The 17476-nt window shown below is 46.4% G+C and overlaps 1 protein-coding gene and 1 long non-coding RNA gene across 2 annotated transcripts in view; one reads left to right on the forward strand and one right to left on the reverse strand.

The window, feature by feature from the left end:
* Positions 1-1820, reverse strand: part of LOC140411130 (heme-binding protein 2-like) — a 46951-nt gene extending 45131 nt beyond the window's left edge. The window contains exon 1 of the mRNA XM_072500191.1: positions 1610-1820. Coding sequence (XP_072356292.1) covers positions 1610-1741 — 132 coding nt within the window. The 5' untranslated portion in view covers positions 1742-1820. The remainder of the gene's footprint in view (positions 1-1609) is intronic.
* LOC140411131 (uncharacterized) overlaps positions 1-14659 on the forward strand; it is a 28885-nt gene extending 14226 nt beyond the window's left edge. Inside the window, exons 3-4 of the long non-coding RNA XR_011940830.1 lie at positions 1957-2048; positions 14444-14659. This is a non-coding gene — a long non-coding RNA (uncharacterized lncRNA). The remainder of the gene's footprint in view (positions 1-1956; positions 2049-14443) is intronic.
* Positions 14660-17476: the final 2817 nt, after the last annotated feature.

The following is a 17476-nucleotide window of genomic DNA, read 5'->3' on the forward strand; positions in this document are numbered from 1 at the left end:
AAAGCCCCAGGACACTGGTCCCAGCGTGATTCAAGTGGAGCCCGTACCAATGGAACAGCTCTCTCTTTTCCCAGTACAGGTGCCAATGTCCTACCACCTCACCTCCATTTCTCCCACACCAATCTTTCAGCCACGCAATTACCTCTTTAATCTTGTTGACCCTGTGCCAATTAGCTCGTGGTTCACATGATAAATGGAGATTATTATTTTTGTGGTTCTGCTTTTTAATTTTGCGCCTAGATGCCCTCCCTCTGCAGAACCTCTTTTCTCGTTCTACCTGTATCATTGATTCCTACATGGACCACGACAAAAGGATCTTTCCCCTCCCACTCCAGGTTCCTCTGCAGCCCAGATGAGACATAATTAACCGTGGCACCAGGTAGGCAACACAGCCTTTAGGACTCTCAATCCTGACTGCAGAGAAGAGTGTCTATTCCCCTAACTATTCAATCCTCGATTACATCTACATTTCTCTATTCTTCCCCCACTTGAATGACTCATCGGAACAGGAGGAGGCCATTCAGCCCCTCGAGCCTGTCCCGCCATTCAATGAGATCATGTTTGGTCTGTGGCCTTACTTCAATATACCTGCCTTTGGCCCATATCCTTTCATACCTTTGCTTAACAAAAATATATCAATCTCAGGTTTAAAATGAACAACTGTTCCAGCTTCAATTGTCATTTGTGGAAGAGAAACCAAACCCTCGACCACCCTTTGTGTGTGGTCGTTCTTCCTAACATCTCTCCTGAATGGTCTGGCCCTAAATTTTAGACTGTGCCCCTTAGTTTTAGAATCTCCAACAGTTTGTCGTTTTAAAAATTAAATTTAGAGTGCCCAATTATTATTTTTTCCAATTAAGAGGCAATTTAGCGTGGCTAATCCACCTAACCTGCACATCTTTGGGTTGTGGGGGTGAAACACACGCAGACACCGGGAGAATGTGCAAACTCCACACAGACAGTGACCCAGGGCCGGGATCTGAACCCAGGTCCTTAGCGCCATTGTCTCAGTGCTAACCACTGTGTCACGTGCCACCCAAACAGTTTGTCTTTAACTACCATATCTTCTCCTGTTAATATCTTGAGGACCTCGATCAGATCACCCCTTAACCTTCTAAATTCATTGAATGTGTGTCGGATCGGAACGGCCTATCACATTCGCGTCCCACATACTGGCTGACACAGAGGGCAATTATGCGCAAATTGAGAAGATAAAACATAGTGCCCTTAACTCTGTTATAAGTTTCCTTTCAGAAATTGAGTGAGATTCAGTGAATACAGGAGGAGCTGGAACGATCCCCAAGTGTACAGTCCTTCACATTGTCCCACTAACTCATCCCAGTTCCCACACCGACCCCTCTCTTGATCCGGTGCTAGAGAAGTAATCCCTGATATTTTCCTTACTATTCTACCTGGTAGTGAAGACCAATCAGGCGATGACAGCTCCTGTATAGTATGTTAATGAGAGCTGAGGACCGATTCCAGTCCAGTCTCATGTCTCAGGGTTGACGTGTGAGCTGTCGGTGTGTCGCACATGTACCCCAAAAAACAGGCATTAAATAATTTCCACAAACAATAGAGAATGCAGTAAATTCTGAACTATACTCACCTCGCCCTTAATGATGAAAACGGGTTTAAGGCAGTGAACTTCATCACAGAGGTCGAACACCTCGTCTGTCGCATTCTGTGCAGCGAGTTGGTTCCAGAAGAGGACAGACACAGTTAAGAAGATTCTCAGCATCCTGGTGTCGGCTCAGATCACTGGTGAATCCACTGAATGACTCTCAGCACCTTCAGCTCGATCTGCAGTTTGAGCAGAGAGCTCAGAGATTTTTATACTGTTTAAGGGAGATGATTTAGAATAAAGTTTAGCTACAGGCATGAACATAATGTGTTGAAGAAATGCCCCAGCTAATTAACTATGGAAATGTTTTTTGGTCCCCGCCTTGAATTTAGAAATCATTAACCCCGTGAGTGCTGGTTCCGGGGCAGCTATTTCACTATTGGTTCCAGTTCACACACTAAGGATTGACCTCCCTGTTTGCAAGGTGAGTGGAATGGAAGATTCTGGTGTTAGTGACCCAGCAGAAAACAATTTCACATTCGGGTTTTATATCCGCTCAATTTTATTTGCTGGGTTTCCTGCAGCGGCAGTAAGTGTGGACACAGTGACCATGCTGCACTCCTACCACAGCACAGACCACTATGTCCTCAGTGAGTTGGTGAGGCTGCTGTGCCTCTCACATTTCACATTGTTTCTCTTTCATCTCCACTTTTCCAAGACGGGCTGAGGTACATGGGGCGGGATTCATCATCAGCCGACACCAAAATCGCGGTGGACGCCAGTTTGACTCCAAATCGGATCCTACAGCACCCCGAAAAATTAGTAATTGCATCACTCGCCGAGTTTAACCACAGTTGACATATCTTTAGCAGCCTTGAGCCTCGATTCTCCGGGGCCTCCGCGATTCACCGCCTCCGATGGGCCGAGTTCCCGATGGCGCGGTTTACTTGTGGTCTCAAAAATCATGAACAAGGCGTTGTGGCTGCTGAGAGAGAGGGAGAAGAGGTAGGACACGGAATGGGGTGACTGCAGGCTGCCGGTCCAGACGCTGGCCGTGCTGGCCAGGGAGGTGGGACCCCCTGCCGTGGGAGGGGGGAACAGGCCGAGGAGCCGGGAGGCCTCCCCACAGGACTGGGGAGGTGCCCAGGCACCGACCACCATTATGGCGCCCTCCACCCCCTTCCAGCCCCAAACACCGCGGCCAACCGGCCGCCACCCACCGGCCGACCACCCAGAGCAGCCTCCAGTGAGGGCAGTACCAGCCAATGGTACCCCTGGCATTAGGGATGGGACTTTGAACCAGGGACCCCAATGGTGCCGCACACCGACGGGACTGGGGTAAGGATATGGGGGGGAGGAATGGGGGGAGCCCACAGTGCCAATCGAAGTCAGCGTATAGCCCATGGAACCTGGTTGGGCATGGGAGTACGCACCATGTTAACATGTTAGCCTTTCAGCTCCTGCAGACAATGGCGTTTGCAGTTCGACCAGCAATGGTAGCTGCCCTGGTGGTCACTGCAACTCTGCGAGAACACCCGGCCGTATGAGGGGAGCCGTTTGAAGTGGATGCAGAAGCTGCAGCAGCGGAGCGGGCAGCAGCGGAGCGGGCAGCAGCGGAGGAGGCAGCAGCGGAGCGGGCAGCAGCGGAGGAGGCAGCACTGGAGCGGGCAGCAGCGGAGGAGGAGGCAGCAGCGGACGAGGCAGCAGTGGAGCGGGCAGCAGCGGAGGAGGCAGCAGCGGAGGAGGCAGCAGTGGAGCGGGCAGCAGCGGAGCGGGCAGCAGCGGAGGAGGCTGCAGCGGAGCGGGCAGCAGCGGAGCGGGCAGCAGCGGAGCAGGCAGTAGCGGAGCGGGCAGCAGCGGAGCGGGCAGCAGCGGAGCGGGCTGCAGCGGAGCGGGCAGCAGCAGAGCGGGCAGCAGCGGAGCGGGCAGCAGCGGAGGAGGCAGCAGCGGAGGAGGCAGCAGTGGAGCGGGCAGCAGTGGAGCGGGCAGCAGCGGAGGAGGCTGCAGCGGAGCGGGCAGCAGCGGAGCGGGCAGCAGCGGAGCAGGCAGTAGCGGAGCGGGCAGCAGCGGAGCGGGCTGCAGCGGAGCGGGCAGCAGCGGAGCGGGCAGCAGCGGAGCGGGCAGCAGCGGAGCGGGCAGCAGCGGTGCGGCAGTAGCGGAGCGGGCAGCAGTGGAACGGGCAGCAGCGGAGCGGGCAGCAGCGGAGCGGGCAGCAGCGGAGCAGGCAGCAGCGGTGCGGCAGTAGCGGAGCGGGCAGCAGTGGAACGGGCAGCAGTGGAGCGGGCAGCAGCGGAGCGGGCTGCAGCGGAGCGGGCAGCAGTGGAGCGGGCAGCAGTGGAACGGGCAGCAGCGGAGCGGGCTGCAGCGGAGCGGGCAGCAGCGGTGCGGCAGTAGCGGAGCGGGCAGCAGTGGAATGGGCAGCAGCGGAGCGGGCAGCAGCGGAGCGGGCAGCAGCGGAGCAGGCAGCAGCGGAGCAGGCAGCAGTGGAACGGGCAGTAGTGGAACGGGCAGCAGCGGACCGGGCAGCGGCGGAGCGGGCAGCAGTGGAACGGGCAACAGCGGAGCGGGCAGCAACGGAGCAGGCAGCAGCGGAGCGGGCTGCAGCGGAGCGGGCAGCAGCAGAGCGGGCAGCAGCGGTGCGGCAGTAGCGGAGCGGGCAGCAGTGGAACGGGCAGCAGTGGAACGGGCAGCAGCGGAGCAGGCAGCAGCGGAGCGGGCAGCAGCGGAGCGGGCAGCAGTGGAACGGGTAGCAGTGGAACGGGCAGCAGTGGAGCGGGCAGCAGTGGAACGGGCAGCAGCGGAGCGGGCAGCAACGGAGCGGGCAGCAGCAGTGCGGGCAGCAGTGGAACGGGCAGCAGCGGAGCGGGCAGCAGTGGAACGGGCAGCAGCGGAGCGGGCAGCAACGGAGCGGGCAGCAGCGGAGCGGGCAGCAGCGGAGCAGGCAGCAGTGGAACGGGCAGCAGTGGAGCGGGCAGCAGCGTAGCGGGCAGCAGTGGAATGGGCAGCAGTGGAACGGGCAGCAGTGGAGCGGGCAGCAGCGGAGCGGGCAGCAGTGGAACGGGCTGTAGAGGGGCAGGTGGCAGCCGCACAGGCTAGAGTGCCAGCCGCCGAATAGAGCAAGGAGGAGGAGGTACCAAGGAGGCCCTGCATGAAGCTTCGTGTGTACCGGCAGTGCCTGTCATTCGAGGACTTGCCGGACACGACATGCCGTTGGTGACTCCGGCTCAGCAGAGAGTCAGTGCGACACATCTGCCACGTGATGGCACACCTGGCACCGTGGAAGTATGGGGAGGACATCCCTCCAGGTGACCGTCAACGTGACGGTTGCCCTGAATTTCTATATGATTGGGTCCTTCCAATCGCCGAGTGGGAATCTACCCGGGATCTCACAGACATCGCCGCATAGGGGCATCCACACTGTCACTGAGGCCCTTTATGCCCATGTGGCTCAATACATCCATTTTGATATGGAGCGAGCCCACCAGGATGCCTGGGCAGCGGGGTTCATTGCCATTGCAGGGATGTCCCGGGTCCAGGGGGTGATCGACAGGATGCATGTCGCCCTATGGACACCTATGGATAATAGGTCGCTCTACACAAACCGAAAGGTGTACCAGTCAATGAAAGTGCAGCTAACCTGTGACCATCAGCTGGGTATCGTACACCTTTGCCCGATATCCAGGCAGTGTGTACGATTGCTTCACCCGGGCATACTCGATGATTCCTGACATTTTAGAGCCCCTCCCCCACCCCACTGGCTGAGCGGTTGGCTCCTGGGGACAGGGGTTACCCGCTGTTGCCATGGCCCATGACACTTATCCAGAGGCCACCGACCAACGCGGAGACCCGCTACAACGCCACCCCTAAAGCGACTAGGGGTGTGATTGCGCGGTGCTTCGGCGTCCTGAAGATGCGGTTCAGGTGCCTGGACCACTCTGGAGGGATCCTCCAGTACGAGGCTGACAGTGTCGCCCGCATCATGGGGGCCTGCAGCATTCTTCACAACACCACACGGCAGAGGGGCGATGTGCTGGAGGAGGATGAGGAGGAAGGGCAGGCCTCGTCCGATGAGGAGGATGCGGGGGGGGGGATGGACAATGAGCAGGACATGGGGCACAGGCAGGCAGGGGAAGCTTCATGACTTGTGCACCAGGGCCAACGCACACGGGACGCTCTGATCGCATCCAGGAACAACAGTGTCGGACGTGCCGGGTCCGTGATTGGCATTCATGAGGCTCACATGCTGCAACCGTACTTAAACGGTCCATCCCCCATACACACCGTCCCAGCCAACAAGATGGTTGGAAGGAGAGCAGCACCACGGTTCAGAGACACTGAGCTGGACGCGGTGGAGGAGAGGTGGATGACCCCGGCATGGGAGGAAGGCCGGCAGGCTCTGCTGTTCGCCATGGCTGGGCGCCGGTGGCAGAGGTGGTCAGCGCCATGGGCAATTTTGCCCGGACAGGCACGCAGTGCTGCCAGAAACATCAGGACCTTATCAGCGTGGTCAAGATGAGTTGGCTGATCCATACCCTGGCACGAACCCCGCCCCCCCATGCACTCGGAACCCAGCCCCTCCCTCCGAGGACGACTGAACCCCAAACCCTGCCCCACATGCCAGCACCCATGCCATCTGCCATGGCCGGGTACCCTGACCACTGACGCCACCATCGACCCAACCCCTGGGCTGTCTGCGTCGTTATATGAGTTTCCACGGCCCCCCCATCTTGTCTCTCACTCTGCATGTTAAAAATTATCCAGGTCACTTGATGATTTAAAAGTGATAACTGTTTTCTGGAAAGAATTCAAACCTATTGTTTTGGTAAAAGGGGTTGTCTGGCTTATTGGATATTGTTATCAAATTGAAACAGTTAAAAGGGAAGTTATTAATAGTTATATATATATAGGGAGAGAGAACTGAAGCTGTGTGGGGTATTTATGTTTGTAATTGATAAAAATACCTACTGTGTGTGTTTATAGAAAAGTTAACTGAATTTGTAGAATAAACTTTGTTTTTGCTTAAAAGTACTTATGGCCTCTGTTGAATAACACCTGAAAGGTAGGTCCTTAAGCTCCTCATAACCAAAATCTATAAACAGTTGTGGGTCAGGTGAACTCCATGATATACTTTGGAGTATTCTAAACCCTGGGTCATAACAAATTGGGGGCTCGTCTGGGATAAAAGTCTATCTTTCATGATTGGGATGGCTTCGTGAACTTAAAAGACAGTGCGGGGTGAGCATATTTGTGTTTGCTTTTCAGGTGTGGTATTCCAGTTTAAGTAGGGAATGTGTTGTGGACAATGGCTCTTTCAGAGGCTCAGGGGTTTTTGAGGGTGGAGAAGGTCACACGCAGTACCTTACAAACAGAGACTAAAAAAAGGCTTTTGGATTTGGCAAAAATATTGCAGTTAACATTACCTGACAAAATACGAAAAGAAGAGGAATTGCGGCGTTAGCTGAGCATTTAAAATTGCCTGAGACACAGTCAAAATCATTGGAAATAGCAAGAATTTCAATTACAGATCAAGCAGCTTGAACATGAAAACAGCTTGACTATGAAGTGAGGGGAAAAGAAAAGGAGAGAGAAGAGAGGGAAAAGGAAAGAATTGCCCTAGCAGAACAAAAAGAAAACGAAAGGGAGGTACAGATCAGGGAAAAAGAGAGAGAAGAAAGGGAAGAAAGGAGATTCTTTGAACTTCAGAAAATGGCCAATAAACATGACAGTCAGTTAAAATTGGTGGATGTAAAGAGAAACGTTAGTTGGATGATAGTGATGAGGATAGTGAGCATGAGCGTCATAGTCGAAGGCTTGGTGGGGATCTATTTAAAAATGTCCACGCATTGCCAAGATTTGATGAGAAGGAGGTAGAAGCCTTTTTCATTTCATTTGAGAAGATAGCTAAACAAATGAAATGTGGGTATTACTGATTCAAACAAAGTTGGTAGGTAGAGCTAGTGAAGTGTTTGCATCACTACTGGAGGAGGTATCTGGGAAGTATGAGGAGGTGCAAAATCCATCTTAGGTGCATATGAACTGGTGCCTGAAGCCTACAGACAAAGGTTTAGAAATTTAAGGAAAGAACCTGGTCAAACATACATGGAGTTTGAAAGGATCAAACAGAGTAATTTTGATAGGTGGATAAGGGCTTTGAAAATAGACCAAACATATGAAGCTCTCAGAGAAATTATACTTTTGGAGGAGTTTAAAAATTCAATTCCTGATGTAGTGAGAAGAGCAGAAGGTTAAAATTGCGAGGTTGGCAGCAGAAATGGCAGATGATTATGAATTAGTTCATAAATCAAAGTTTGGTTTCCGAAATCACTTTCAGCCTGTGAGGGATATAAACTGGGGAAAAGAGAAATACTCGAGTGGTAGATATAAAGGATATCTGATGGGAGATAATAAGGAGAGTGTACCTCAACAAAAATCTGTTGTCATGAGAATGTCGCTTTAAGAAATGGTTAGCTGCAGTGATGTCAGAGTGTGGGTGGAGCTGAGCTCTGGTTCTGCTTTTTAGTTTCACTTTGAGAAAAGCTTGGGTGTGTCTCTTTTGGCTTCGTTTTTCAGTGTGTTGTAGCTGAAGTCAGCCAAAGCAGCTGTACTATTGATCTCTCTGCCGTGAAGGACTATCTCTTGATCATTTGGTGAATTCAGAAATTTAAATGTTTTCAGTGTTGAATGTAAACCCTGATGTGCGTCTGTTTAAAGGTTGTGAAGTCTTTTGGATGTTAAAAGGACAGCTTAAAGGATTACTTAGTGTTGTATTCTTTGGAGGTTATCTTTGAATTAATGGTTACTAATATATTCACTGTTTGTTTTAAAAAGGTTAACTTGAGTTCATAGAATAAACATTGCTTTGTTTTAAAAGATACTTTTCCATTTCTGCTGTACCACACCTGTAGAGTGGGCCGTGTGCGCCCCATACCACAATCTATTAAAAGTTGTGGGTCAGGTGAACTCCATGATACACTTTGGGGTTCTCTAAACCCTGACCCATAACAATTGGGGGCTCGAGGGGTAGAAAAGTCTATCTATTGGATGGCTTGGTGAACTTAAAGACAGTGAGGGGTGAGCATATTGTGGTTGCTTTTCAGGTGTGGTATTTTAGTTTAAGTGGGGAGTGTGTTGTGGACAATGGCTCTTTCAGAGGCTCAGATGTTTTTGGGGGTGGAGACGGTCACACACAGTACTTTACGGACAGAGACAAAAAACAGACTGTTAGCTTTGGCAAAAACATTGCAGTTAACATTACCTGACAAAATGCGAAAAGTTGAGGTAATTATGGCGGTGGCTAATCATTTAAAGTTGCCTGAGATACAGTCTGACTCAATAGAATTGGCAAAGATCCAGTTGTAGATTAAGCAACTTGAACATGAAAAAGAATTAAAGCAGCTTGAATATGCAATGAGAGAAAAAGAAAAGGAGAGAGAAGAAAGAAACAAAGAAAGAATAGCCCGAGCAGAACAAAAAGAAAAAGAAAGGACGATACAGATCAGGGAAAAAGATAAAGAGAGAGAGTTTGAACTTCAGAAAATGGCCATGAAACATGACAGTCAGTTAAAATTGGCAGACATAAAGGGAAATGTACAGTTGGATGATTGTGATGAGGATAGTGAGAAAGAGCGTCATAGTCTAAGGCGTTGTGGGGATCTATTTAAATATGTCCAAGCATTGCCAAGGTTTGACGAGAAGGAGGTAGAAGACTTTTTCATTTCATTTGAGAAGGTAGCTAAACAAATGAAATGGCCACAGGACATGTGGGTATTACTGATTCAAACAAAGCTGGTAGGTAGGCTAGTGATGTGTTTGCATCACTACCGGAGGAGGTATCTGGAACGTATGAGGAGGTGAAAAACTCCATCTTAGGTGCATATGAACTAGTGCCTGAAACTGACAGACAAAGGTTTAGAAATTTAGGGAAAGGATTTGGTCAAACATACATGGAGTTCGAAAGGTTCAAACAGAGTAATTTTGATAGGTGGATAAGTGCTTTGAAAATAGACCAAACATATGAAGCTTGCAGAGAAATTATACTTTTGGAGGAGTTTAAAAATTCAATTCCTGATGTAGTGAGAACTCATGTGGAAGATCAGAGGGTTAAAACTGCGAGGCTAGCAGCCGAAATGGCAGATGATTATGAATTAGTTCATAAATCAAAGCTTGATTCCGACATTAGTTTCAGCCTGTGAGGGATAGAAACTGGGGACATGAGAAATACTCAAGTGGTAAAGGTAAAGGTGATCTGATGGGAGATAATAAAGAGTGTACCTCAGATTTTAAAAAATCCAGGAGGGTGGAAACTAAATGAAAAGTTTCAAATGTTTTCACTGCAATAAACTAGGCCATATAAAGTCACAGTGTTGGTGGTTGAAGAAAAGCACTGGGAAGGCTGATGTGGTAAAACAGGATAAGACAGTGGGGTTTGTTAAAGTGGTAAAGGAAAGCCCAAGTGAAGCGAAGGAAGTACAAAAGATTGTACAGCCTGATCAAGAGGTGATTGATAAGAAGGTGCCAGATCTCTTTAAAGAATTTACTTGTGTGGGTAAAGTTTATTCATGTGTATCAGGAGGAGTAGGTAAAGAAGTCACAATTTTAAGAGATACGGGAGCTAATAAATCTTTAATGGTAAGAGATGAGGAGTTATGTAGTTTGGGAAGAATGTTGCCAGAAAAGGTGGTAATATATGGAATTCAGGGTGAGAGGAGTGGTGTTCCATTATATAAGGTAAGGTTGGAAAGTCCAGTGAAGAGTGGTGAAGTGGTAGTAGGAGTAATAGAGAAACTATCTTGTCCAGGAATACAGTTTATCTTGGGTAATGATATAGCTGGATTTCAGGTGGGAGTGATGCCTACTGTGGTTGATAAGCCATTGGAAAATCAGACAACTGAAGTGTCAAAGGACGAATATCCTGGGATTTTTCCGGATTGTGTAGTAACAAGGTCGCAAAGTCACAGGTTAAGACAAGAGGAGAAATCAAAGAGTGAAGATGAAGTTGAAGTGCAATTATCAGAAACGATTTTTGATCAGATGTTTGCAAAAGAACACGAACGGGTGGAGGATGGGGCAGATATTTTTAGTTCGGGAAAATTGGCGGAGTTACAACAAAAAGATATAGAAAAAAAACGGATGTATCAAAAAGCATACACGGAAGAGGAATCTGTGTGTGTACCCGAGTGTTATTTCTGTAAAAGTGATGTCTTGATGAGAAAATGGAGACCTTTACATATTCAGGCGGATGAAAAGTGGGCAGAAGTTTATCATGTAGTATTGCCTGCCAGTAGGGTATAGACAGCAGGTATTGCGAGTTGCACATGAGGTACTAGTGGGAGGTTATTTAGGAATAAGGAAAACTCAAGCTAAAATCCAGAAACATTTTTATTGGCCTGGACTACATAAAGTAGTAGTTAAATTTTGTCAATCATGTCACACATGTCAAGTGATAGGGAAACCTCAAGCAGTGATAAAACCAGTGCCCTTAATACCCATTCCAGCATTTGAGGAACCTTTTACAAGGGTCCTAATTGATTGCGTAGGACCGCTTCCTAAAACAAAAAGTGGGAATCAATATCTTTTGACTATAATGGATGTGTCTACTAGGTTTCCAGAGGCCATTCCCGTACGTAATGTTACAGCTAAAAAGATTGTGGAGGAGTTACTTAAATTCTAACTAGATATGGACTATCCACAGAAGTTCAATCGGATCAAGGATCAAATTTTACCTCAAGGTAAAAGAAGTTATGGATAGCTTAGGAATAAAACAATTTAAATCAACTGCATATCATCCAGAATCGCAGGGAGCGTTAGAAAGGTGGCATCAGACATTAAAGACAATGTTGAGGGCTTATTGTCAAGATTATCCAGAGGATTGGGATAAAGGAATTCCATTCGTACTGTTTGCAATTAGGGATGCACCTAATGAGTCAACCAAATTTAGTCCTTTTGAACTAATTTTTGGTCATGAGGTAAGAGGCCCACTTAAATTGATTAAGAAAAAATTGGTGGGTGAGAAATCGGAAATTACATTATTGGATTACGTGTCAAATTTAGGGAATGATTAAATAGAGCAGGTGAATTGGCTAGACAACATTTGAAAGTGGCACAAAATGTGATGAAACGGGTAGCGGACAAGAAATCCAAAGTTCGTAGTTTTGCCAGTGGGGATAAAGTTTTAGTGTTGTTCACCAGTGGTAGGTGAACCTTTAAAAGCAAGGTTTTGTGGACCTTATCAGATTGAAAGGAAATTAAGTGAGGGGAATAATATGGTAAAAACACCAGATAGAAGGAAGACTCACCGAGTGTGTCATGTGAATACACTTTAAAAGATACTTTGAAAGGGAAGGAGAGAAAAAGGAGGAGGTTTTAATGATTCTAACTCAAAGTGATGAACCAAATTCAGATGACTGTGAATTTGACGTACCTCAACTTAAATTGGAAAATGAGGATGTTCTTAAAAATTGGGATAAATTGTTGAGTTACCTTGCAGAGGAAAAACGAACTGACCTGAAAGAGTTATTGATATCACATGGGCAAGTTTGTAGAGATAATTTGGGAAGTACTAAAATGGCTATACATGATGTAGATGCGGGAAATGCTGTTCCAATCAAAAAGCATCCATACAGATTTAACCCTTTAAAATTGGCACACGTTAACAAAGAGATTGAGAGTATGCTTAAAAATGGCATAATTGAAGTGGGTTGCAGCCAATGGAGCTCACCCATTGTGATGGTATCAAAACCAGACGGTACCCAACGGTTGTGTGTGGACTATAGAAAGGTTAATGCAGTTACAAGAATGGACTCTTATCCTATCCCACGTTTGGAGGATTGCATTGAGAAAGTGGGACAATCAGCTTTTATTTCCAAATCAGATTTACTTAAAGGGTACTGGCAGGTACCTTTACCCGAAAGGGCGAAGGAGATTTCAGATTTTGTGACTCCAGATGGTATATACCAATTCAAATTTATGCCATTTGGCATGAAAAACGCCCCAGCCACATTTCAACGGTCAACAAAGTCATTTCAGGATTACCCAATTGTGCGGTATACATCAACGATCTCGTAATTTTCAGTCAGACATCGAAATAACATTTAAATCATCTGATGGAGTTACTTGACCGACTTCAGGAGGGGGGTTTGGTGATGAACATAGCCAAAAGTGAATTTGGAAAAGCCCAAGTCACTTTCTTTGGCCATACAATTGGACAGGGTCGAATGGTCACACGGGATGTGAAACCAACAGTTTTGAGGAGTTTCCGATACCCTCAAGACGAAGGGAAACAATGCGAGTTCTTGGCATGAGTGGATTTGATCGAACATTTGTGCAAAAGTTTTGTAGCGTGATTGCTCCACTGGTGGACTTGCTGAAGAAACGTCGAAAATTTCAGTGGACAGCGGAGTTTCAACATGCATTTGACTGCCTGAAGGCTGTGATAACCAATGCTCCTGTGTTGGAGAATTACAAGGGACTCTGTGATCAAATTGAACGAAAGTATCTGACTTTAAAGAGAAATGCCGAGGCGTAGAGAAATGGATGGATTGTGCAGAGACCCTCTTGTTCTAAGAGACTGTCAATTGAGAAGGATTTCAGTTCGAGGAAGAAGAACAAAAAAAAATGGACTATAGTATTATACCTGTTGCGTGTGTTGTTTTTTGAAACGAAAAAGTATATTTACTGTGTGCATTTCTTAAAGAATGGTGAAAAGGTGAAAAATGAAACCATCTTGAAGTTGATGGGTTTTTTTTTCTTGGGGTGAGGTGTCATGTGAGAGTACCTTTAAGAAATGGGTGTTTATAAATGGGTATGTATATAAATATCTATAGTGAGAGAAATGGGTGTTTACTACTGCAGTGATGTCAGAGAGTGGGTAGAGCTGAGCTGCCTGTCAGCTTTTTAGTTTTGTTTTAGGCTGTTTGCTGCAGGGTGTGTTTTAGTTTCGTTTTCAGAGCTGGATAGCTGCAGTCACAGCCAGAAGGTGTATGAATCTCTCTCTGTAATCTAAATACTGTAAATCGATCATGGTGATTTAAAACTAATAATAGTAGTGACTTGTAGAAGGGTCTTTAGTTGGCGGATTAGTTGCCTTAATACTCTGTATTCATTTTAACCAGCTGCTTGCCTGTATTTCATGGAAATAGGCACTTGGCAAAGCATGATGGATATTTAGCTTTATTTCAGTCAAGAAGTTCTGTGTGAAACAGTCAGAAGGTCATACAATGTAAACAAGCGTACAGCTGCACATTGTTTTGCTGATAGCAGACAATCATTATTTTTCTTATTCGAGGAACTCAAGGCCTGTTATTAAACTCTAACTCCAGCCTCCTCGCTTTTCTGTCTTTTTGCTAATCTAAAGAATGCCTTTTGTCCTAGATATTGCTTATTGTATCATATAAATTTATTGCCTTACCTTTGTAAAGCGGGGACATTTGGAATGACTGTGGTCTCTCTAATTCCCCCCACGAACTTTGTTAAATACGGGACCTTTGGCGAAAACTCGAAGTGCTGACATAATTTCTTCAACAAATTGGCGTTGTCGTGCAGTTTCCCTAATTTAATGGGAAATGAACCCCAAAACAAATCTCTAAACAGGACTCTCTCAGCTGAAAGGGAGAGAGCCATAGTGCAACCCCAGCTGAAAGGGGGTCTGCCGCTCGGCAGCCTTAATTACTGGCCAGTGACTCATGCTTGGAGAGTTATCTTAATTAATAAATTAATGATAGCTGCATGAGAAGAACAAAGGTGCCTTAGAGACCAGAAAAAAAACGGAACAATCAACAGGCTTCGAGATTCGCAAAAGGACAAACACCGGTGTGCGCTCCCTGTAATATTTGTGAATGATTTTCGCGGTCGTTGTTATTGATGTATGTATATGCTCTAAAGTATTTTTCAGAAGGAACGATGAGCAATAAACTCGACGCCCCCACACAGGTCGTCCCGAATCCAGAGCGAGAAAGAAGGTGAACTCCTTGAAGAAGACAGATAAGGGAGTCAAAATGAGTAAGAAAATGAAAAGAAACAATTGTAAAGCAATGGAATGAAGTAGGAAAACCTGTATGTCCCGCATAGGAATCTAATGAAGCTGACCCCCTCTCAAAACAAAAAAACAGGGAAGTAAGAGTAAATAGAAGATTAAGGGAAAAGCGTAACAGATGGGTTCCTATCTAAAGGGAATTCAGATTTGTCTGTAGCCGTGAGATAAGGCTAACGGTTAACTGTGATATTTGTGAGCTGTAAGAATCTGTGTTTTGTTTAACCAATTAATTTTAGTCGAAGCATGAAGTGCTAAGTGGGTTGCATTTTTTATTGTCTATCGTTGTGAGTCCGAGCATATAACTTAACTGATTTTTGTTGAAATTTCTTTAATGCACTGAAACATTGGAGATTAAAATCAGTTTAAAGAAAGAAAATGCCTTTACGAAAAAAAGTAATTGAATATGAATAAGTTTTTAGATGACATGAAAAGTCGTAAATGGCATCATTCCAAGTTCTCCGCCCCCTTAGGTTCTGCAGGAAACATTAACCATTTCAACAGACAGTTGACCTTTTCTGAATTGACAAAGAAAAATATACGGATCTAAAAATAGCTAATGCCTATAAAATCAATCATTGGAAATTGACTTAAATGTGTGGTATTTATTGCCCCCTCCCAGGGGATGTTTTGCTGCTTCTAAAGTACTCTTATGGTGCATCTTGGCCAGCTTTGAAGGATGGGATTGCAGTCCAACCCGGCATAAATGGGGGCCGGGTTCCCAATAATGATAATCATTTAAATGAAGGAAATGAGTCCCTCAAACACTGGTTAGCAAATAGAGAGAAAGAGGCTATCATGCAAGGGGCCAAGAAGCATTTAACCCCCAGGAAGGATGTACCCCATCTAGGGACACCTTCCCCTATTAGGTAGACAAACACTCTGCAAATTAGGAGCGGTAATACATTGCATTGATAATGGAATGTTTATAGAACTGTCTCAAATACGAGCTCACCAGCTGCAAAATTTAATAACTTCTGAGCCTGCGCCCGATCGCTCTGTGTCTGTGTTGTATGCTGGCAACTGAACGTTAACCCTTACAGTGCCACTGTTAAAAAAAAATTTTTTTTTAAACTGCAGGAAGTCTTACAAAAGGTTAATCACCATTGGGCACAACTATTAAAACACCTGATAGAGTCCAGATGAGAGAATATAGTGACCCATTGCACAGCTTGGTATGCTTGTGAGGATGAGCAGGCATCCAATTTACAAACGCAAAGTCACTTAGGAAAGCAGACCTCATTGCATATCACTCCTTTTTATTTTTCGGTGTTGTGGGATTAGGAATGTTAGTACAGTTGACCCATAATCAGAGGGACCTTTTAAGGATGGGTTTAACTTCAGAACCCTATTTAACATTGGCCGTAAGACATCCCGCTAAGGCAAAGCAAATAGGAGAAGCGATCAAAGAGGTCAAAGAAAAAGAAATACATGGGATTTATATTGAAATGGACGGACAAAATTGCCTGATAGAATTTTATGGCAAACAGGAGGGCAAAGTGACCTGGAAAGAGGAGCAATGGCCCGCTACATTTGAAAGACAACAACCTCCCCGAGACAGACATCATTTACTCCCTTCAATCCTGGCTCAGGTACTGGCACATCTATGGCCCCAACATAAAAATCATGTTGGAGAAGTACATTCTGTCCCAGCGCATAGGGTGCAGTTACAGAAGAACGTTGCCCTGCCCTGCTTAAAACTATACAGGTTGGCACTGGAAGCAGAAAAAGGGATAGAGGGAGTGGTCAATGCACGATTACAGCAAGGGGTGCTGAAGAGAACACAAAGCCCCTTTAACACCCCTATACTCCCCATTCCAAAGGTAGGAAGACCCAATGAGTGGTTTGTGCAAGATCTCAGAGCCATCAATAAAATTGTTAGCACTATTGCTCCATTCGTGCCGGACACAAATGTCATTTCGTCTTCTATACCACCAACGGATACTTTCTCAGCCTTTTTCTCTATACCATTGCACTCAGAAAGTCAATGCCTATTTGCCTTTACATATCGGAATCAACAGTATTAAGAAAGACTTGGTCGAGTGCCAGTTGTCTGCAGGCTCAATATTCCCTCAATATAATGACGATTTATTGATAGCCTCAGAGGGAGGGCCAGTTGGGCTAGTTTGTCAACAGAATACCGTTTTGTTATTATCACATCTGGCAGAAAGAGGGCAGAGGGTCCCAATGGACAAGCTGCAATTCTGTCAGGAGACAGTTCAGTATTTGGGATTTCAGCTGCAGCAAGGACAGTGGAGGCTTGGGTCTGAAAGAATACAGGCTGTAGCCAGGGTTCCAACTCTGCATACGAAAAAGGAAATGCTCACCTTCCTCGGAGGAACTTATGAATCCCCTGTTTTTCCATAATTGGCCAAAATCTGTACTACCGCAAAGCGGATCGGGAATCAGTATAAATACTGACTGTTTTATTTTTAGCTAGAATACATGCTTTAGTAAGGGCAAACTATTCGGCCGCTTGAGCAGACGTTCCCGAAGGCAGAGCAAAAGCTTCCACTACCTTGAATGGAGTTACTATTGCATAGCTGGCCAGGAGGGTCATATCATTTGGTCGGTTTGCTGACCCATCGGTGAAAAAGATAGTGGGCTATTGCAGGCAGTGGATCCCGGACTATAGAGATATGGGTGCAGTATTGCACAAGGCTACCCTACAGGACACCCCTTCGGTTGTTACCTGGATCCCAGGGAGGGAGCAAGCATTTTGTAACTTGAAACAAGCCATGATTAGTGCCCCTGCCTTGGGACTTCCAAATTTCAGCAAGCCCTTTACTCTTTATGTGAATGAAGCAGGGTGATTTGCAACAGGGGTCCTGGTGCATTGCATTGAGGAGGGAAAATACCCCTTGCCTATTACTCGGTCGCCCTAT

The sequence above is a fragment of the Scyliorhinus torazame genome, chromosome 4 (assembly GCF_047496885.1).
Source record: "Scyliorhinus torazame isolate Kashiwa2021f chromosome 4, sScyTor2.1, whole genome shotgun sequence".
In the NCBI taxonomy this organism is placed as follows: domain Eukaryota; kingdom Metazoa; phylum Chordata; class Chondrichthyes; order Carcharhiniformes; family Scyliorhinidae; genus Scyliorhinus; species Scyliorhinus torazame.